The 20,752-nt window shown below is 37.7% G+C and overlaps 1 protein-coding gene and 1 pseudogene across 1 annotated transcript; one reads left to right on the top strand and one right to left on the bottom strand.

The window, feature by feature from the left end:
- The window catches only part of LOC129405888 (uncharacterized), a 41,630-nt pseudogene extending 29,513 nt beyond the window's left edge, over positions 1 to 12,117 (top strand).
- Positions 12,118 to 16,177: 4,060 nt separating this feature from the next.
- LOC101541419 (S-phase kinase-associated protein 1-like) lies at positions 16,178 to 16,912 on the bottom strand. Its single transcript, XM_055142465.1, has one exon. It carries the CDS (start codon positions 16,821 to 16,823, stop codon positions 16,332 to 16,334), a length of 492 nt encoding a protein of 163 aa, XP_054998440.1. The 5' UTR covers positions 16,824 to 16,912; the 3' UTR covers positions 16,178 to 16,331.
- Between the last annotated feature and the right edge of the window lie 3,840 nt (positions 16,913 to 20,752).

Raw genomic sequence — 20,752 nt, forward strand, 5'->3', positions numbered from 1 at the left:
TGAATTTGTACAATACTTTGGGGAGAATTGCTATTTTGACAATGTTAATTCTTCCAATCCATGAGCAGGGGATGTCTTTCCATTTTTCGTGTCTTTTTTTATTTCCTGATGTAGCGTTTTGTAGTTTTCATTATATAAGTCCTTTACCTCCTTTGTTAAGATGATTCCAAGGTACTTGATTTTTTGAGGCCCAATTGTGAACAAAATTGCTTTTCTCATGTCATTTTCTTCTCTCTCATTATTTACATATAGGAAAGCCATGGACTTTTGGGTATTGATTCTATAGCCTGCAACTTTACTATATGAGTCTATTGTTTCTAGGAGTTTCTTGGTAGAGGTTTTAGGGTTCTCTAGGTATAGTATCATATTATCTGCGAATAGTGGGAGCTTGATTTCTTCCTTTACTATCTGAATGCCCTTAATTTCTTTTTCTTGCCTAATCGCTATTACAATTACTTCCAGTACTATATTGAACAGAAGTGGAGAGAGTGGGCATCCTTGTCTCGTCCCTGTTCTCAGAGGAAGACTCTTAGTTTTTCCCCATTGAGGACGATACTTGCTGTAGGCTTGTGATACACGGCTATAACTATATTGAGGAAGGTCCCTTCTATACCCATTTTGGCGAGCGCTTTCATCATAAACGGGTGCTGGATCTTGTCAAATGCTTTCTCTGCATCTATTGATATGATTATATGATTGTTATCTTTTCTTTTGTTGATATGATGGATTATGTTAATTGATTTCTGGATGTTAAACCATCCTTGCATCCCCAGGATGAATCCCACTTGGTCGTGGTGTATGATCTTTTTTATCAGTTGTTGAATTCTATTTGCTAATATTTTGTTGAGAATCTTTGCATCTGTGTTCATCAAGGATATTGGCCTGTAGTTTTCTTTTTTTGAATCCACATTAGATTGTTTTAATGTCTAACTTTCAATTTTCACACCGTGACATATTTATAATAGTATTCATTTAGTATTCCTGCTCTCTGTGCAGTTTTAAAAATTTTCATTTATATGTATATAATTATTTTATTTATACTTCCATATATAGATTTAGTTTTCAATATAACGTTTTCCTTAGCCTGAAAGATAGTTCAACACCCTTATAAAACAATTCTACTTACAATAATTTTCTGTTTAATTTATCTAAAAATGTCTAAATTTTTAAAGAGTATTTTTGCATGTATAATTTTTAGGTGATAATTATTTTTTTCTGTTTCCTTTTCATTTTTAGATTAATCTTCTTTAGTCTGCAAAGCTACTAATAATTTATCATGCATAAAATTCCAACACGATGTCTATTACCAATCTCTCTATCTATCTATCCCTCTATCTCCTAAAGACCCCGACCCCTAGTTTCCCAACTCAATTGTGTGGATCACTTCTTCTATTATGTTGCCTTTTTGACCTTTATTGCTAACTTACTGTGTATCTTTAAGTTCCATGTAAGGGAGAGATCATTTTGTTACTATTCATTTCATTCTAATTGGCTTTACTCAGCATAGTATCCTAATTATTATTTTAATGTGGTATATAAGCTATAGTTTCATGATCTTGTCTTCATTGCTTCTAGTAAGAGGTATATAGTATTTTTATCCTTGCCCCTGGCATATGTAATTTTCTGCACCTTCTTTATTACCCTGCCACTTTATTTTCCTATTCTGATTTTAAACAGTTTGACTAAGATAATGCACTAAATACCATTACTTCATGTTTATTGTGGTTCAATTTTATTGAATTTCTTGAATCTGTATATTGGTGTTGTGTGACAAATTTCCAAAAATAAAATGGCCAAGTGACAGGTTGTTGAAAAATCAAAAATCAAAAAATAAACTGATTATCTGGTAAAATAACTGTTAGAAAAAAATAACAGTACTATGCATGGGGCAGAAATGAAATAAGAGTCTCACTATGTATTTACAGAGTACTTGTATTGATCTTTATTATTATTATTATTATTATTATTATTATTATTATTATTATGGCTTGGGAGCTATATCTCGTGGTCTTAAGGCTTACTTCCGTGCTCAGAGGTGACTTCTTGCCGGACTCGGTATGCCCTATGGGGTCCTAGATTTCAAACACTTGTAATGCTCTGAGCTCTAATGCTCTTAGGCTCAGATAAAGCATTCAGTTTCCCTTAAAATTCAATATTTCACATTATTGAAGAGCTAGTCTAGTAATATTTCCTAAACTGTGGGTCTGGAAGCAGAAACTACCACATACACCTTTGTTTGCAAGATGAAAGGTAATAAAATCTAAATAGTATCCCCATATACAATAAAGACAGGCTAAAAACATGCCTTAAAACAAATCAAAACTATAACTGGTATTTCAGAACAAGATAAAAGTCATTAGGTATATAAAACCATTAATAAACTGATTAAATCAGAAATGGAATTATTCAGAAATGATGTGCCAAAGCTCAGACAAGATTGACAATTTAAGCAAACAAAAACCCCAGCAACCTAAGTAAAACAGAAGTTAAAAAAAAGAAAGAAAAAACTTGTAACTCAGTGAAAGAACAAGAATAGTAAGTATTTGAGTAAATATCAGGAATTTTTTCCTTAAGAATTCTTTAAAAACCTATTTGTCAAATAGAAATAAAAATTAGAATATCTACTGAGCCTTTGTAGGAATGATGTAATGTAAAATAAGAACTATTTTACAGCAGTGGTATTGCTGGATCAAATGGGAGCTCAATATATTATCTTTATATTTTTTCTTTCTTTATTTTTTAAATTTAAATTTATTCATATTTTAATTAGTAAATCACCTTAAGGGTACAGTTACAGATTTATACATTTTCGTGCTCGTGTTTCCCTCATACAATGTTCGAGAACCTATCCCTTCAACAATGCCCATTCTTCACCAAAAATAAACCCAGCATTCCTCCCACCTCCCAATCCCATCTACCTCCACCCCACCCTGCCTCTGTGGCAGGGTATTCCTTTTGTTCTCTCTCTTAAATTGAGTGTTGTGGTTTGCAATAGGGGTGTTGAGTGGCCATCCTGTTAAGTCTCGAGTCTAATTTCAGCAAACATCACCCATCCCTCTCGTGGCCTCCAACCACATTTTACTTGGTGTTCCCTTCTCTATCTGAGCTGCCTTTTCCCCAGAATGTGACATTGCAGCTTCCAAGCCATGGAGTCAACCATCTGGTGATTATTTCTACTATTCTTGGGTGTTACTCTCCTAGTCTGTTATTTTATATTCCACAGATGAGTGCAATCTTTCTATGTCTGTCTCTCTCTTTCTGACTCATTTCACTTAGCATGATACTTTCCATGTTGATCCACTTATATGCAAAGATCATGACTTCATTTTTCCTAACAGCTACATAGTATTCCATTGTATAGATGTACTAAAGTTTCTTTAACCAGTCATCTGTTCTAGGGCACTCAGGTTTTTTCCAGATTGTGGCTATTGTAAACAGTACTGAGACGAACATATAAGTGCAGATATCATTTCGACTATACTTTTTTGCCTCTCCGGGATATATTCCACCAGTGGTATTGCTGGATCAAATGGGATCTCAATTTCTAATTTTTTGAGAAGCGTCAATATTGTTTTCCAAAAGGGCTGAACCGGTCGGCATTCCCACCAGCAGTGTAGAAGGGTCCCTTTCTCCCCACATCCTCTCCAACAGTGGTTGCTTTTGTTCTTTTGGATGTGTACCAGTCTCTGTGGTGTGAGGTGGTATCTCAAGGTTGTATTGATCTGCATATCCCTGATGATTAGTGATGTAGAGCACTTTTTCATGTGCCTTTTGCCATTTGTATCACTTCCTTGGGAAAGTTTCTGTTCATTTCCTCGCCCCATTTTCTGATGGGGTTGGATGTTTCCTTCTTGTAGAGTTCAACCAGTGCCTTATATACCCTTGATATCAACCCCTAACCTGATGGTTACAGGGTGAATATCCTTTCCCATTCTGTAGATTGTCTTTGTATTCTGGACACTGTATATTTTGCGGTGCAGAAGCTTTTTAGTTTAATGTAGTTCCATTTGTTTATCTCTGTTTCCACTTGGTTGGCCAGTTGCATGTCATTTTTGAAGATACCTTTATCTTCAATATCATGGAGGATTTTGCAGACCTTATCCTCAATGTACCTTGTGGTTTGTGGTCTTATGTTGAGGTCTTTAATCCATTGTGATCTGACTTTTGTACATGGTGTCAAGTCGAGGTCTAAGTCCATTCTTTTGCATGTGGTTGTCTAGTTGTGCCAGCACCATTTGTTAAAGAGGCTTTTCTTGCTCTACTTCACAATTCTTGCTCCCTTATCAAATATTAGATGATCATACATTTGGGGTTGTGTGTAGGGAAATTCCACCCTGTTCCATTGGTCTGCTGCTCTGCCTTTGTTCCAGTACCATGCTGTTTTAATTTTTACCACTTTGTAGTAAAGTTTGAGGTTTGGCAGGGTGATGGCTCCCGTCGACTTTACCCAAGAATTGTTTTAGCTATCCATGGGCGTTTATTGTTCCATATGATTTTTAGGATTGCTTGATCCATTTCTTTGAAGAATGTCATGGGTATCCTTATAGGCATTGCGTTGAATCTGTATAATGCTTTGGGGAGTATTGCCATTTTGACAATGTTGATTCTCCCTATCCATGAGCAGGGGATATGTTTCCATTTCCTCATGTCCTCTTTTATTTCATGGAGTAGTATTTTATAATTTTTCTTTGTAGAGGTCTTTAACTTCCTTGGTTAGGCTGATTCCTAGATACTTGATTTTCTGGGGCATGATTGTGAATGGGATTGCAGTTTTCATGTTCCTTTCCTCTGTCTCATTGTTTGCATATCGGACGGCCATGGATTTTTTGGTATTGATTTTATAGCCTGCACATTTACTGTATAAGTATATTGTTTCCAAAAGTTTATTAGTAGAGGCTTTAGGCTTCTCTATATATAGTATCATATCATCTGTGAATAGTGAGAGTTTGATTTCTTCCTTTCCTATCTGGATGTCCTTAATCTCTTTTTCTTGCTTAACAGCTATCATAAGTACATCCAGTACTATATTGAAGAGCAGTGGTGAGAGTGGGCATCCTTGTCTCATTCCTGATCTTAGAGGGAAGTCCTTTAGTTTTTCCCCATTGAGGATAATGCTTGTCATAGGCTTGTGGTAGATGGCTTCGACTATCTTGAGGAAGGTTCCTCCAAAACCCATTTTGGTGAGGGTTTTCATCATGAACAGATATTGGATCTTGTCAAATGCTTTCTCTGAATCTTTTGATATTATCATATGGTTTTTTATCTTTACTATTGTTGATATGATGGGTTATGTCGATTGATTTCCGAATGGTAAACCATCCTTGCATCCCTGGGATGAATTCCCCTTGGTCATGGTGTATGATCTTTTTGATGAGTTGTTTGATTCTATTTGCTAATATTTTGTTGAGGATTTTTACATCGGTGTTCATCAGGGATATTGGTCTATAATTTTCTTTCTTAGTGGTGTCTTTGTTTGGTTTTGGTATTAGGGAGATGTGTGCTTCATAAAAACTGTTTGGGAGCGTTTCTGTTTTCTCAATTTCCTTGAAAAGCTTCAGGAGAACTGGCAACAGGTCTTCTTTAAATGTTTGGAAGAATTTGCCGGTGAAACCATCTGGGCATGGGCTTTTGTTTTTGGGGAGATTTTTGATTACAGTTTCAATTTCCTTGATATTAATGGGTTTATTCAGGTATTCCAAGTCTTCTTTGTTCAGTCTTGGGATATTGTAGGAATTAAGGAATTCATCCATTTCTTTTAGGTTCTTATGTTTTGTGGCATACAAACTTTCGAAGTAGTCTCTGACTATCTTTTGAATTTCGATGGTTTCTGTTGTGATGTCCCCCTTTTCATTCCTGATTGGTTTATTAGGATTTTCTCTCTCTCTTTCTTTGTGAGTCTTGCTAGTGGTTTATCAATCTTGTTTATTTTCTCAAAGAACCAGCTCTTGGTTTCATTGACCTTTTGGATTATTTTCTGGGTTTCCATATCATTAATTTCTGCTGTAATTTTTATTATTTCTTTCCTTTGGTTTGGTTTGGGTTTCTTTTTCTGGTCCTTTTCTAAGGCCTTGAGCTGTGAAGTCAAGCTATCTATGTAGGCCCTTTCTTCCTTCCTAAGGAATGCTTTCGGAGCTATAAATTTTCCCCTTAACATAGCCTTAGCTGCGTCCTATAGGATTATGCTAGCTTGTGTCTTCATTCTCATTTGTTTCGAGGTATCTCTTGATTTCTTCCATGATTTCCTTTCTGAACCACTCGCTGTTCAACACTGTGCTGTTTAATTTCCAGGAGTTTGTTTTGATTCTTTGTGTCTTTCTGTGATTAGCTTCTATCTTTAGCGCATTGTGGTCTGAGAAGATAGTTGATACAATTTCTATTTTTCTGATTTTATTGAGGTATGTTTTGTGGCCCAGTACATGGTCTATTTTGGAAAATGTTCCGTGTGCACTAGAAAAGAATGTGTATTCTTTCTTTTTGGGGTGTAAAGCCCTGTATAGGTTTATTAGGTCTCTGTCTTCGATTTCTTCCTTCAGAGTCTGTGTTTCCTTGCTGAGTTTTGTTCTTGTCGATCTATCCAGAGATGATAAGGCAGTGTTGAAGTCTCCGACTACTATTGTGCTGTTAGTGATGTCCTCCTTAAAGTCTGTTAGGAGTTGTTTTAAGTATTTAACTTGTTCCTCATTAGGTGCATATACGTTTAGGAGTGTGATTTCTTCCTGTTTTACAAATCCCTTCATAAATAGGAAGTGACCTTTTCTGTTCCTTCTAATCTTTTTCAACCTGAAATCTATGTTGTCAGATACTAGTATTGCCACCTCAGCTTTTTTGAGGGATTTTTTTGCTTGCAGGATTGTTTTCCACCCTTTGACTTTGAGTCTATGTTTGCTCTGACTGTTCAAGTGTGTTTCTTGCAGACAGCAGAAAGTTGGGTTTATTTTCCGATCCATTTTGCCACTCTGTGTCTCTTAGTTGGTGCATTTAGGCCATTGACAGTGAGAGAGATTATTGTCATGGGGTTGTGTCATCTTTCTGTGGGGTTGGTTGTTCTTGTGGGGTTCTTCTTTGGCTTAAAATAGCCCCTTTCGTCCTTCTTTTAAGTTTGGTTTTGAGTCTATGAAGTTCCTGAACTGTTGTTTATCGAGAAATAGTGTATGGTTCCTTTGAGTTTGAGTGACAGTTTATCTGGGTAAAGTGTTCTTGGTGAGGCGTTTATTTCACTGAGTTTTTTTCACTATGTTCCACCATTGTCTTCGGGCTTGGAGGGCTTCTTCTGATAGGTCTGCTGTAAATCTGAGGGGTGATCTTTTGTATGTGATTTCCTTCTTTGACCTTGCTGCTTGCAGAATTGTGAGTCTATCCACAGCATCCTTCATTCTGACAATGATATGCCTTGGAGTCTTTTTATTCAGGTCTCTTTTTGCTGGTATTCTTCAGACTCCTTGGATCTGGATGCCTGCCTGCTCCAGCTCTGGGAATTTCTTAGTAATGATGTCTTTGACTGTGTTTTTCTCATTGGGGTTACTGCCCTGTGCTTCTAGTACTCCAATGATTATTATGTTGCTTCTCTTGGAGTCATCCCCGAGGACTCTGATTCACTGTATAGCCATTTTGAGGTATTTCGCCATTATCTATTGTTGTCTGTAAGCTTTCTTCAGCTCATCTTCAATGTCGCTGATTCTGTCTTTGGCTGTAGTCATTCTACTGTTGAGGGCACCTACTGTGATTTTTAATACATCTACCATTTCCTTTATTTGTGTGAATTCTGTTCGTAGCTTTGGGACATCTGTTTGTAGCTTTGAAATTTCTGATCTCATTTCTTCCTGCATTTTCTTGGTTGACCATTCTAAAGCATCATCTCTTCCCTTAATTTATTGTATGTCTGTTCCATGGTTGCTTTGTGTACATCGACCCTCTTCAAGTTTTCCTCTCTGAATTCTTTTTCTGAGAGGTCCTGTATATGGGTAGACCCTGTGGAGATTTCTGGAATCTTTTCTTCATCTTCTCTTCGTGGAGGGGATTTTCGCTGTTTCTTCATATTGTTATGGAAGTCTAGAGTTGGAACCTTCTAGTTGTCTCTCCCTGTTCCCTCTTTCTGTGAGGGGGATTCTGTTTGTGCTAAGTTGATGATGGTAGCCTTGTTCCAATTCTAGAATACTTCCTTACTCTCAGGCACTCCTCTTGGTTTGTGTGGGGCCTCTAGTGATGACTTAAGACTATGCTGTTTGGACGAGGAATTTGTGCAGATTCTATTGTTCACTGACAGCTTTTGTGAAGTTCAAGTCAGCTAAAGGACTATTTTGCAAAGAATGATTGAGATGGCCAGGGTGATTTTCGAAGAAATAGGTTATAGACTGTATAATGAAAGGAAAATTACAACAGCTCCAGCGAGTGGCCACGCCCCTTTGTGGCCGTACCCCCTGAAATACAGGCCACGCCCCCAGTAATCTCTTGGGGCACAGAGCTGGGTAGATGGGGTGGGCGGGGTCAAGATCATCAGAGAGTACCTGATGGACAGTTCTTGTGTTACAGAGGAGTGGAGAGGCGTGTCCACATGGTGCAGGGGGGTGGCCTAGAATGGAACGATCAGAGTGAGAGACTGTCTAAATTCATCATGTCGACCAAGACCATCCATGGTAACTCAGGTTCCAGAAGGCAGAATCTAAACACTGGACATGGGAGTCTCCTGGTGGACAGTTCCACAATGAAATTGACCACATCATATTTAATCGAAGGTTTTGACTGACCGATGTCGCTGTTGTCCCAAAATTCCAAATGTGATTGGACCACCATCTCCTTCGTCCAAAATTCTACTTCACAGAGGGGGGATGAAGGTCTGCAAAGTTTAAGTTTAAGAAGGGAACTCCCAGAATGACCACCAACTGGGAGCTCTTTGGTGCTATTGCGGCAACGTGGGAAGATGCAGTCCTTGACAGCATCGACAAGGAATACGATCAACTGATTCATTACCTACATGGCTGCAAAGAATGCCGAGAGTGAGAAAGTCACAAACAGATGCCTGTCTTTGGAAATTCTTGAGCTCATTCGTCAAAATGGTTTGGCACGAGCCTCAGGCAACCAGAAGCTAACGTCCGAGCTCACAAAGCTGTTCAGAGAAGAGGTAAAGGAAGACCTCAAAGAGAGAAGAGCAGCAGTGTTGGCTGATGCGGCAGAAGCTGGGAAAAGTATTTGCAATGCTAGCCTGTCCTTCGCCAACTACAGGACCAAGATGACTGTCCTCCGACGTCCTGATGGATCTATCACATCTTCCAGAAAGGCAATGGAGAGGATTATTCACGACTTTTATTCAGATCTCTTTGACAGCCATGTCAGCCTGCCCACTTACCAAATTCTGCAGAATAGATATGTCATTCCAAACCTCCTCCCTTCCGAAATCTGATACACCATTTTGTTGGTAAAGACATGTACAGCACCCAGTGCGGACAAGGTCAGACATGAAAATCTGAAGAATCTGCCACCAGTACTCATCAATACACTGGCTTGACTCTTCACACACTACCTGTCTGAATGAAAGTTTCCATCCCAGTGGAAAACCAGCTGGACCATTCTGTTGTAAGTCCAGAAGGGAGACATCCAGGGCATCGGCAACTATCACCGAATCTGCCTGCCTTTCTGTCATCTACAAGTTGTTCACTCGTGTCATCCTGAATAGAATAGGCAGAACACTAGATGAAGGCCAACCATGCTAGCAAGCTGGGTTCCAAAAAGGATTCAGCACAATCAACCATATCCACACAGTGAACAAACTCATTGATGTTTAATGAGAGCTCAAGATGCTGCTCTGTCTAGCGTTCATCGACTTAAAGAAGGTTGTTGAGACTGAAGTGGTCATCGAAGCCAAACAGGGCATTCAAACTCAATACATCAAGATCCTCCATGAGCTGTACTGAGGATTCACCACCAGGATCTCACCATTCTACAAGGAAGTGATCATTGATGTAAAGAGAGGTGTTTGGCAAGGCGATACCATTTCACTGAAACTCTTCAGTACCACACTCGAGAAAATCATGCAACAACTGGAATGGGAAGGAACGAGAGTGAAGATAGACAGTCGTCAACAACACCACCTCCACTTTGCTGATGATATTGTTCTCATAACACCAAACATTAACCAAGTGGCACAAATGCTGGCTGACTTTGACTGTGAGTGTAGAAAGGTTGGACAGCAGCTCAACCTCAACAAGGCGATGCTCATGAAAAAATGAACTAGTCTCTGATGTACCATTAGGTCTCAATGGAAGGAACATCACCGAATGCAGCAGCTATGTGTACCTGGGTTGAAAACTCAAAATGAGGAACGAGTTGGAGCCAGAACTGCTCAGGAGGAAGAGAGCAGCATGGAAAGCCTTCAAGAGTGTCAAAGAACTGGTTAATAGGACAAAGGATCTCTGGCTCTGGGCACATCTTTTCAATTCCACCATTTTTTCTGCACTAACTTATGCCTCAGAGATCTGGGTCTTATGCAAACAGGATGAGAACACTATTAAGGTATCCCAAAGAGGAATCGAAAGAGCTATGCTAAGAGTATCACATCTCACTCAAGTGAGAGAAGGAATTCGGAGTTCCAATCTCCATTGATGGTCAAGAATCAGGGATGCTGTCTCATTTGCCAAGACATCAAAAATCAGATGGGCCAGACATGTAATGTGATTCAGAGACGACCACTGGACTAGAGCTGTTACTGACTGGATTCCATGGGATGTCAAAAGACGGTGTGGCCGCCCACCAACGAGATGGTCAGACTTCTTCATCAAAACCCTGAATGAAGCTGGAATATAGCCGGGTTGATCCCTGGTATCCCATATCGTCTCCTCCCAGCCCACCAGGAGCGATTCCTGAGTGAAGAGCCAGGAGTAGCCCCTGAGCACCTGTGGGTGTAGCAGGGGAAAAATTTCATTATTTTTCCAGATGACAATTTGCTAAATGATGGCTGATCAGCAGAGGTGGTGCTGGACAGTGATAAAGTGTTAAGCATGATACCCCATTAGTAACAGTATTATTTAAAAAAATGCCTAAAATTGGAAAAAAAATGCGACTGCTACAAAGGCAGGCTGGTTGGTGGAAGGCAAACAGGGACATTGGTGGAGGGAAGCAGATACTGGTGAGGTGGTGTTGGACCATCATAATGCCTGAAGCTCAGGCATGAATATCTTTGCCAATCATGGTTTCCTCAATAAAAGACTAAGAAGTTTTGACCTGGGAGATGAATCTAAGGGCTGCAGCCTGCAATTTGCATGAGGAGTCCTCTGTTCAACCCCTGGCACCACATGGACACCCACTATTAATAGGAGTGACCCCAAAACACGTTTAAAGACTCAAGAATTTTACGGCCTCTCTGCAGCTGCTCGAGCGTGAATCCAGACCCAGCAAAACCTCTTTCGGCATGGGCAACTCCTCGCAGAATGTCTCCAGCCTGAGAACTAAGCCTCGGCCCTGTGCCCGCCCAGAAGGGGAAAGGTATTTCTCTCTCTTGCCTCTTTCTCTCCGGGGATGAAGGGCGCGGTGTCCACCATATTAAGACGACCACAGATTGAGTTTTGAAGCCTGCAATGATCCAATATCTGGAAGAAATCTCCCTGGACTTAGTTGTTAAAGTACAGAAATTCAATACCGCGCGGCCGCTCTCAGACTATGGCGGCCGCACGACCTCATTTGTCTTCACAGTAGGTCTGACTCTAGTGGGGTACTCCTAAAAACAATAGTGAGGTTTGTGTTGAAATATTGAATGTAACCAAAGTAAACAGAAAGTAAAATGAAACTTATCAGTTACAAGGCGGGGGGTGGGGGTGCGGGATGGGAGGTGTACTGTGTGTGGTTTTTTTTTTTTTTTTTTTGGTGGTGGTATATGGGCACTGGTGAAGGGATGGTTGTTTCAGCATTGTATAACTGAGACCTAAGCCTGAAAGCATTGTAATCTTCCACATGGTGATTTAATACAATAAAAATTAAAAAAAAAAAACCCTGAATGAATGGTTTGAAGCACTTCCTGTACCCGGAGTGAGCAGATGTCATTGGGCTACATTAGCACGCTACAGGGACAAATGGAGACGTTACTGGTGCCCGCTCAAGCAAATCAAAGATCAACGGGAAGACAAGTGATCATCATTTTAGCAATTCCTCAAAATATTTCTTTAACATATTAGTTCTAACATTGTCTTATAATTATTGCCATTAATTTTTTATTTTCTTCATTGATTTATTTTTTAATTATGATTCTTTTGCTCTTCCTAATTTTATAAAATTAAAAAGGTCAATAGATATGACTCAAGTGGTATAATATATGCCTAGCACGTGTGAATCCCTGAGTTCAATACCTGAATCATATATTGTCTATGAAACTTCAAGTATGGCTTGGTTGTCTCCTAAAATACTGCTTCTGAGCAATAGAAACTCACTAGTGCTGGCCCAAAGACAAATGTGTCAGAACCATACTTCAGAGTAGGACACACCAGGACTGTCCCTCATTTCCTCCTCCTTCCCCAAGAACTGCTGTGACAACTTAGTCACTGTAAAGCAATGAATTTTTTTCCTGGCTAAGTAGTGAGTTGTATTATTAAATATTCCGAAATATTTAATTTCTGAAAAAGTCAAAGAAGTATGTCAATTTAATTACATTAGCCAGTAAGAAAACACGACCTACACAAGTTTTATTCTTGACAAATTTATGAATTAATATATATCCCCAGGTTTTAAAGACTGCAAAAGAGTAAACTGAATATAGTAAAAAGTTTACTGGAATGATAAGCTTCTATTTTCTTTCCTGTAAGGTCTGCATTTGGACAAATATTCTCCATGAGATTAAAAGTGGCCATACTTCACACGTATACTCCACTTTATACCTTGGGACTCCCCATTTTCAAGTTCCACCTAGCAATGATGAGGCCTAGATTGAAGAGATAAATTATGGAATTCTTTTTTTTTTTTTTTTTTTGCTTTTTGAGTCACACCCAGCAATGCACAGGGGTCACTCCTGGCTTATGCACTCAGGAATCACCCCTGGCGGTGCTCAGGGGACCATATGGGATGCCGGGATTTGAACCCAGGTCGGCCGCGTGCAAGGCAAACGCCCTACCCGCTGTGCTATCACTCCAGCCCCAAATTATGGAATTCTTGCTGAAAATATAGAGAAGGTACATTTCTCTTTCATGAATTTTGCCAAAGTGGCACATTTTCTAAGCCAAGGCTTCCTGTCATCATCTCTGTGATCTCACTGTGAGAGTTTGTCTGGGACTAAGACTGGCACAGAACAGGGCAGCGATGTTATTGTACAAACTCAACTGGAGCACTGGTCACAGCCCTGCCTAACGCCTAATGCCTCTCTGCATTTCCATTTTATCTACCAAATCTTCTAATTTGCTTAAATCAGGTTGACTTAGGTTTTCTCTTCAATCCCTAAAAATCTGGATTCACATAGACAAAATTTGGTTTCTGCCCAAAATTAATACTGATAATACTAATAAAATAAGCTCTCAGTAGGACATCTAGCACTCTGTTTGTTGAAAATGTGTAGTATCAACAGAAGAATATAGTTCACCACTGGAGTATTTTCTGTTTTAACTTGTTGAGATTTGTTGCCTAAAGGGAATAGGGACTCGCTGATTTTTCTAAAATTGCACAAGATGTTGCTGGAGGTTCCATTTTGACAAGGCACATATTGCAACATGAATCCAACTGACAAAGAAATCAGTGGTGCCAGAGTATCATTGTCCCAGTATCACTGGGCCTCAGGTATTTCACCAGGCCCCAGTGCTTTCAGAATAAAAACATCAATCATCCATGCAATAATGCAGGATTTATTCACATGTCCAAAAGCGTCTGGTCATGACAGAGTATGTGCCTTCAAGGATATCTCTTATTTGAAGGTTCATCCTCTCACAAGTCTTACTGAGATCAGTAAATGTCCCAAAGGACAGGACACACTGACCTCTTTGATGTTTTCCTTTGCATAATGAAAAAAAACAAACCAGGAGCATTTGGAGCAGTTGTCTACACAGAAATAGTCCTTTGGGGGGGTCCTATCAATGAATGTCTTAAATAGGTAAGTTTTAAATATCCAGAAGAGGAAATGACTTTCATTTTAAGAACCAGATACTGAACTGGTAAAACAAAAAAGAAAAGCATGTAAACCCACAAAAGTAAAAAAAGTAAACCCTCAAAAGAAAAACTCTGGAGGGGAAATATAGTCAAGAGGCATGAATGTCTTATTTTTTCAAAATCATGCATTTTATCATTTTGTTAGTAAGCATGCAAAGTCAGTTAAATTACTATTTTAAATGACTCATTCATTAATTACCTTTACCCTTCACCTTTTAATTCAAATAAATACATACTGTGCGTGTACTTACGTGTGTATGTATTTGTGTCTGTGCATGTATTGGTATGGCTTACTATAAAGGCAGTTCATAAAACCTTGAAAGGTTTACACAATCCCTGTGAAACTCAAGTAAATATGTCTTTAATATTAGAGTCATTTAGAGTCATTTCACTTTATGCACATCAGATATTTGTTTTAGCAAATGTATTTGGACAATTTTTCTACTAAAAGAAATAAATTTTTAAAAAAAGTTTTCTCCTTTTTTTCTGGCAGTTCACTGGAACCAGGATAAAATATTGTGATTTAGTATTAAATCTATATGCATTTATTAGAAAATTGTTTCCTCTTAATCATCAGCCCTATATTATAAAGTTAACATTTCATAATATGATTAAAAGTATAGTTTAATTTTAGTTTGCAGCTATGGAAAAATTGCTAAAATTAAAATTCCGAGCAAACCTCAGAATCAATGAATGGTCATAAATGAAATCCATGCAGCTACACGATCCTGTACAATTCAGTTCTCCTAAAACTTCAGTCCAACAATGATGATTTGTTATGCATATCTTTAAACAGTCTATATGTATAACTATTTGGTGAGGAAAGACGAAAAAAGTAGTAGATTCTGACAAAGTGCTGAGAAAAAAACAGGTATCTTTACTTAGTGTTCTGAGGATTTTATTTCATTCAAGCAATCAGACTTTACCTTAATTTTTAAGAACTTAAAGGTTGGAGGTCTTTCTCCTGAGGACTAAAGAACTATCACAATTTCTTAATTTCAGATAAACCTGGGAATAAAAACGAGGTTTTTTTTTTCTTTGCAATACGGTGTTGTTGTTGAGGTGTCTGAGTTTTGGGGAATTCCCGATCACTGCCTGACCCAAGACTAGCAGTGCCGTCTCAGAAATTTGCTCATTACACATCATGAATAGCAAAGTCCCCAGTTATTGCAATCAGTGTCCATCAGTCAGAGAACCAAGCAGATGTAATGGCTGATGAATTACATTTTATGATGCAAATGGACTGCTAGGAACTGCATTTCATGTCTCCCAGATCCTTTCTCTTTCTAAAAACCTCATTTTCAATGTCTTCCATGTAACACTTTAAAAGTTATTTTTATTTTTTGTTTCTCTAGAGAAAGCCTTATTGTAGGAGCAAGAAGCTTGCATGACCAAATCACAAAAGAAATTTAGTTCTAAAATGTAACAAGAGAATTTTTTTTAGTTTATCATGGTTTGAAGGACAGAAAAACACAAAAGATTTCATTAGACTATAGGATCCAAAAGGTCTTCAAAGAGAAAAAAAGTTCTTTTTTAATTAAACTCTAGTAACTAAATTAATATTTCAAAAATTTGTAAAGCATGTAACTCAGGCTATTATTAGAAGTGACTGTCAGATGTAAAGATGTAAAGGTAGGTATACTGACAATGCGGGAAAGATTGACCTTTTTCCCACTTAAAATTACATAGGAAAAGACAACTTCCTATTTTTTTCAGTTATCTAATGCTATTGATTTGTGGATAAAAAAATTGTCTTTGGATTTTTTTTTTAATGAGAAAAGTCCCTAGGAGAAAATACATGATTGGTTGTGTTTTCTTACTCAGAACTACTTTTTTTTTCAGAAAAATTTCTGCAAGTTGTTTTTATTTACAACGCCAACTTTTAATAGGTCACTAAAGTCAACTGGACAATAAACTAGGCAGAAATCGCTTTACAAAACAGGGAAAGCCCAAAATGCCACTTTCTAGAGAGAACCCACAGTTCAGTTTTATTCAGGGCAAAAAAAGAAAAAAACCCTTTTGATCATAAGAGAAGAAATTCAAACTTTAGTTCTGGAATCTGTACTCAAACTGCACATGCAGAGGACAATATTCTGCTAATACAATTGATTTGCTGCTGCGTTTGTCTACAGTTTGTCTAATATTAACAATTATAAACAGAACAGTGCAACTAGTATTTGGAACAATCCTTACAGTGTTACAGTGTCAGGCAGAGCATTTCACTTCTCTTCACACCACTGGTTCTCTTTGCGTACCTGGGCTTCCTCTTCTTCCATAAAGTCATTTTTGATGTTTAAGGTCTTCCGAATCTCCCCAGGTGTCTTGCCCTTAATCATATTGGCAACAGTCTTGCATGTAACATCAAGCAAACCTTTGATGTCTAAGTAGTTTGCAGGCAGGATAAGTTCAAAAAGTGTTCCTTGGTCCACTTTCAGGAATTCTTGGTCCCAAACAGGGATATCATCTGTTCGCTTTTCTTTGTTCTCATCATCCTCAGGAGGAGGGGGGTCATCCTTGTGGTGGGTGCACCACTGAATAACCTTTTTTAATATTGCTACATTAACATTTGGAAGAGGAACTGGGTCATCAACTCCTTCATCATCCATTCCCAACTCTTCCAACATGGTTTTGATAGTTACAGACTGTTTGGCAATTTCCACATCAACTTCAAAAATCTCTCCATCGGAACTCTGCAACTTAATAGAAGGCATGATGTTCGGTCAGGAGACGGTGGGCTGGAGGTTGACGAGAACCAAGCCCCCTCAGCACAAGGAAGAGAAAGGCAGAGAACAAGGCCACTACCCTCAGAAATACTTTTATAGATCTTTTAGAATTGTGATATCTCAATACAGAATTTAGGAGACATAAACATTTTACATTTCCCAACTAATATTCAGATAACTCTCTTCTCCCTCTTCCATTATTCCCTCTCCTCCCAATCTCATAACAATTCTCTTCCTCTCTTTTATCTATCTCTCCACAGTTGAGAATCTTTTCTAACTCCTCATTCTCCTTTATGTTATTTATCATAAGCTTCCTTCTCTCTACTCTCCCTTACTTATTTGACAAACTATCCTCTCACACACTTTACAAGTTTACTTTTCCAAGGTTAGGGAGATAGTACAGTCAGAGAAGCGAAGTTTGACCTCAGGCGCTCTATATGGTCTCCCTGAGAGTTACCAGAAATAATCCCTGGGCACAGAGCTAGGAGAAAGTATGCTCAAAAAACCAAAACCAAGCAAAAATCAAAGAAATAAGACCACAACAAAACAAAATAAAAGCTAAAATAAGAGCTTCCCTTTTGTCTTAAAGAGAAATTTGCATTTGTTATGTGATTACTTAGGGACCTCAGTTTCACTGTCTGCCTTCTTTGGGATTTGTCATGCTATACTGATTCTATCAACTGTCCCTTTTGCTCATTGATAACAAGAATTGGTCTGTGTTTGTCGCATCTGAGATTTTCTATGGGTATCACAAATGCGTTGTCTGGCTCTTAGATTCTCTGGTCCCCTAACTAACACCTTCCCTCAAAGTCCAGCATTTCTTAAGGCTAGCTGTGCATTTTTGTAATATTAGCCAGATATATATGGCTGAGCTTTGATAGTACCCTCCCCATCCATTTTCATCTCTGTAACCTTCTTTCTCTGATGTCATTATTGCCATTATTGAGCACATTCAGTTCGAGGCCCTTCATTTTGGGGGCTCTGTTTACAGTCTGGTCAGGAATAAATCTTGCAACACTCACCCCATTTATTAGAAACTTGAAGAGCAAATGCATAAGAACTGTGAAGGCATCTGATGCTGGACTTTCTTTGCTGTATCCAGATTGAGTCTTCATTTGCAAAGTTAATCCTTCACCTACTGATTTCATCTGTTTACACTAGCTACATTCTGGAGCTCAGGATAGTCTTTCTTCTGCCCTCCTCTCAGCCAGTGGGTACACAAGTTATCTATATTTATTTTTTCAATAAAATTTAAGTATTTAGATTTTTCTCAAGCTACTTGAGCTATATCATAAATCAGGCCTACCTCTTCATGCATAAAATTATAAGCAATATTGGTATAATCATAATCATGAAATAGAGATCAATTACTCCTATCTATAAATATATTAAGTGAATTTATGCCAAGGGGAGAGAGTGGATATGTCCTAACTTTTTATGTCTTTGTATTTTCTTAGCTTGTTGCTTCACATATAATATAAAATGGTATGTTTAATATTTCAATCAGGGTAACTGGAAGTTACCTGATGGAAGTATGAAGAATCAGTATTCTATTTATTAACCATTTCTTATGGAGAGAATCCAAACACCAAGAGACATTTTGGTCTGAGCAAAAAATATCTACTGTAATGCCCCAGATACATAATCAAAACTGAACTAGCACACAAGAGTTGGAAAGGGTCCTTTTCAAGTACTTCTTCTGAATTCTTCTATTTTTTCCCATTATTTTTCTGTCTTTAAATGTCATATGAGATTTGCTTTCATGGAACTCTTCCTGAGAAGTATTAAAGAACAAAAATGGCAGGAAAGAATGAAAACTAACCTGCCGTTTATATAAAAAGATGTGGGCTACCTGGATATTAATATGGGCAACAAAGAAAATATTTTTGTAAATCAGATTTGTTTGGTCATTCTTTAGACCAATAAGAAAGATTCTTAGTAATAAAGTATTTTCTGGTCTAAATTCAGAGAGAAAGGGCATGTGAGTATGTTGGAGAAGAAACAGAAAAGACAACACCAATTTGAAAGAGAAGTTCCCAGTGATGGAGGAAGTTTGCAAATCTGGATATTGAGGGAAAAGAACAGAAAGAGAAAGGATTTTAGTGTAATAAATTATATGATCTGTATGGTATTTTAGAACACCAAGCAACCCACAAATGTTCAAGATATTCAAGTTAAGAAAACCTGAAAGTATAATATACTATTGTGGAGACTCAGATGATATTAGAGAAACAGACCTTAAATTAATCTTATCTATTTTTGTTGTAATCTTCTCCTTCAAGAACTAAGGGCTGAGACCAGGTCTGACTTTAGGGGAGAGACTCTCCAAACAATAATAGTGAGTTTTGTTGAAATATTGAATGCAATCAAAGTGAAAGTGAAGTGAAATTTAGTTACACAGGCAGGGGGCTAAAGGTGGGGGGGCTAGGGGTGTGGGGGGGTTAGGGGTGTGGGGATGCAGGGTGGAGCTATACTGGGATTCTTGGTGGTGGAAATGTGCACTGGTGAAGGAATGGGTATTCGAGCATTGTATAACTGAGATTTAAACCTGAAAACTTTGTAACTTTCCACATGGTGACTCAATAAAAAAATTTAAAAAAATAAAATAAAATATAAAACTATTAAAAAAAAGAACTAAGGGCTGAGAGAGAAAACTAGAAAAGACTATCCAGGAATGATGGAAAAGGAATCTCGATGTTAAGTTGGCTAAAGAGAGAAAAATATCATGGAACCTACAGTTTTCTTCTTTCTGAAAATGAGATTTAAGCCCAATTGAGGCCAAATAGCTATAAATTTACAGACTCTAAATATTTAGTAAAATGAAATAAATGAATACATGTATTTTTGAGAGTGTGAAAATTATACCATTTTTTAAATTTTAAAAATTCTTCTTTGGACATGATAACACACAGGCTAGTCAACAGATTTGTCAATCCAATTTTCACTTGAAAACTCTAGAAAAGCATTTTTAAATATGTTAAGAATGATGATGAAAAATTTTGATGCCTAAATGATCTAAATAAAAGGAACCCAGTGGATTCCTACTGAGCAGAAAGCTGAGGGTATGTGGGTAACATAAAGACACAGAGCTCAGTAGAGGATGGTTCCATAGGAAAGTTTCCCAAATTCACTGTCTAAAGGACTATGTGAAATTTATATATATATATATATATGAACATTTTATTTTGTCAAGACAAATGTTATTTTGTAAAGACAAATGTTTTTCATCAGTGGCACATTTTTTAAAAGACAAACTTTGATTGCTGCCAAACACAGAACCAAAGGAAAGTAAAATGAGAATCACTAAAACAGTTCCTTAGCAAACAGAATGCTTATTCTATATGAGCTCTTTAATTGAATGTGAACTGAATTTCACCTTTGACATTAAATAAAAGTGTTTATTTTCACTATACCTGTTGCTTTAAGATTTGCTTTAGATAGAAATACTGGGGTGATCATTATTCTCTTTTCTTTCATTTTTTTTAAAAATTAACACTTGATTCATATTCTAAACCTATTTTTGAAAATTTAAATTATTGAAGCCAGTTACTTAGAGTTCAAAACAAGTAATATATTTCAATTACAAGCATCTAATTTTGGGGGGATAAAATATGGCACTACTGATCCTGTTATATTACAAAATTAATCCTATACAAAACAACCTGTTTCTGTAAAATAATCAGACAATGTATTGATATTGCTGGTATAAGCCAACCTGTGCATGCTATCATAGATCTGAGATTTTGTATCCAGAAACAAATTACACAGTGAAGGCACTGGGGCAAGAAATGTAGACTCTCCAACAAACAGTTGCAGAATTTGATGTTCCATTTGGATTTTCCCCACAAAGTTTTTTTTTTAATTGAATCACCGTGGGATACAGTTACAAAACTTTCATGACTGAATTTCAGTCATAC

The sequence above is a fragment of the Sorex araneus genome, chromosome 6, assembly GCF_027595985.1.
Source record: "Sorex araneus isolate mSorAra2 chromosome 6, mSorAra2.pri, whole genome shotgun sequence".
Lineage (NCBI taxonomy): Eukaryota > Metazoa > Chordata > Mammalia > Eulipotyphla > Soricidae > Sorex > Sorex araneus.

Coding starts and splice junctions, on each gene's coding strand:
- LOC101541419 (XM_055142465.1), bottom strand. CDS start 16,823: ATGCCTTCTATTAAGTTGCAGAGTTCCGATGGAGAGATTTTTGAAGTT.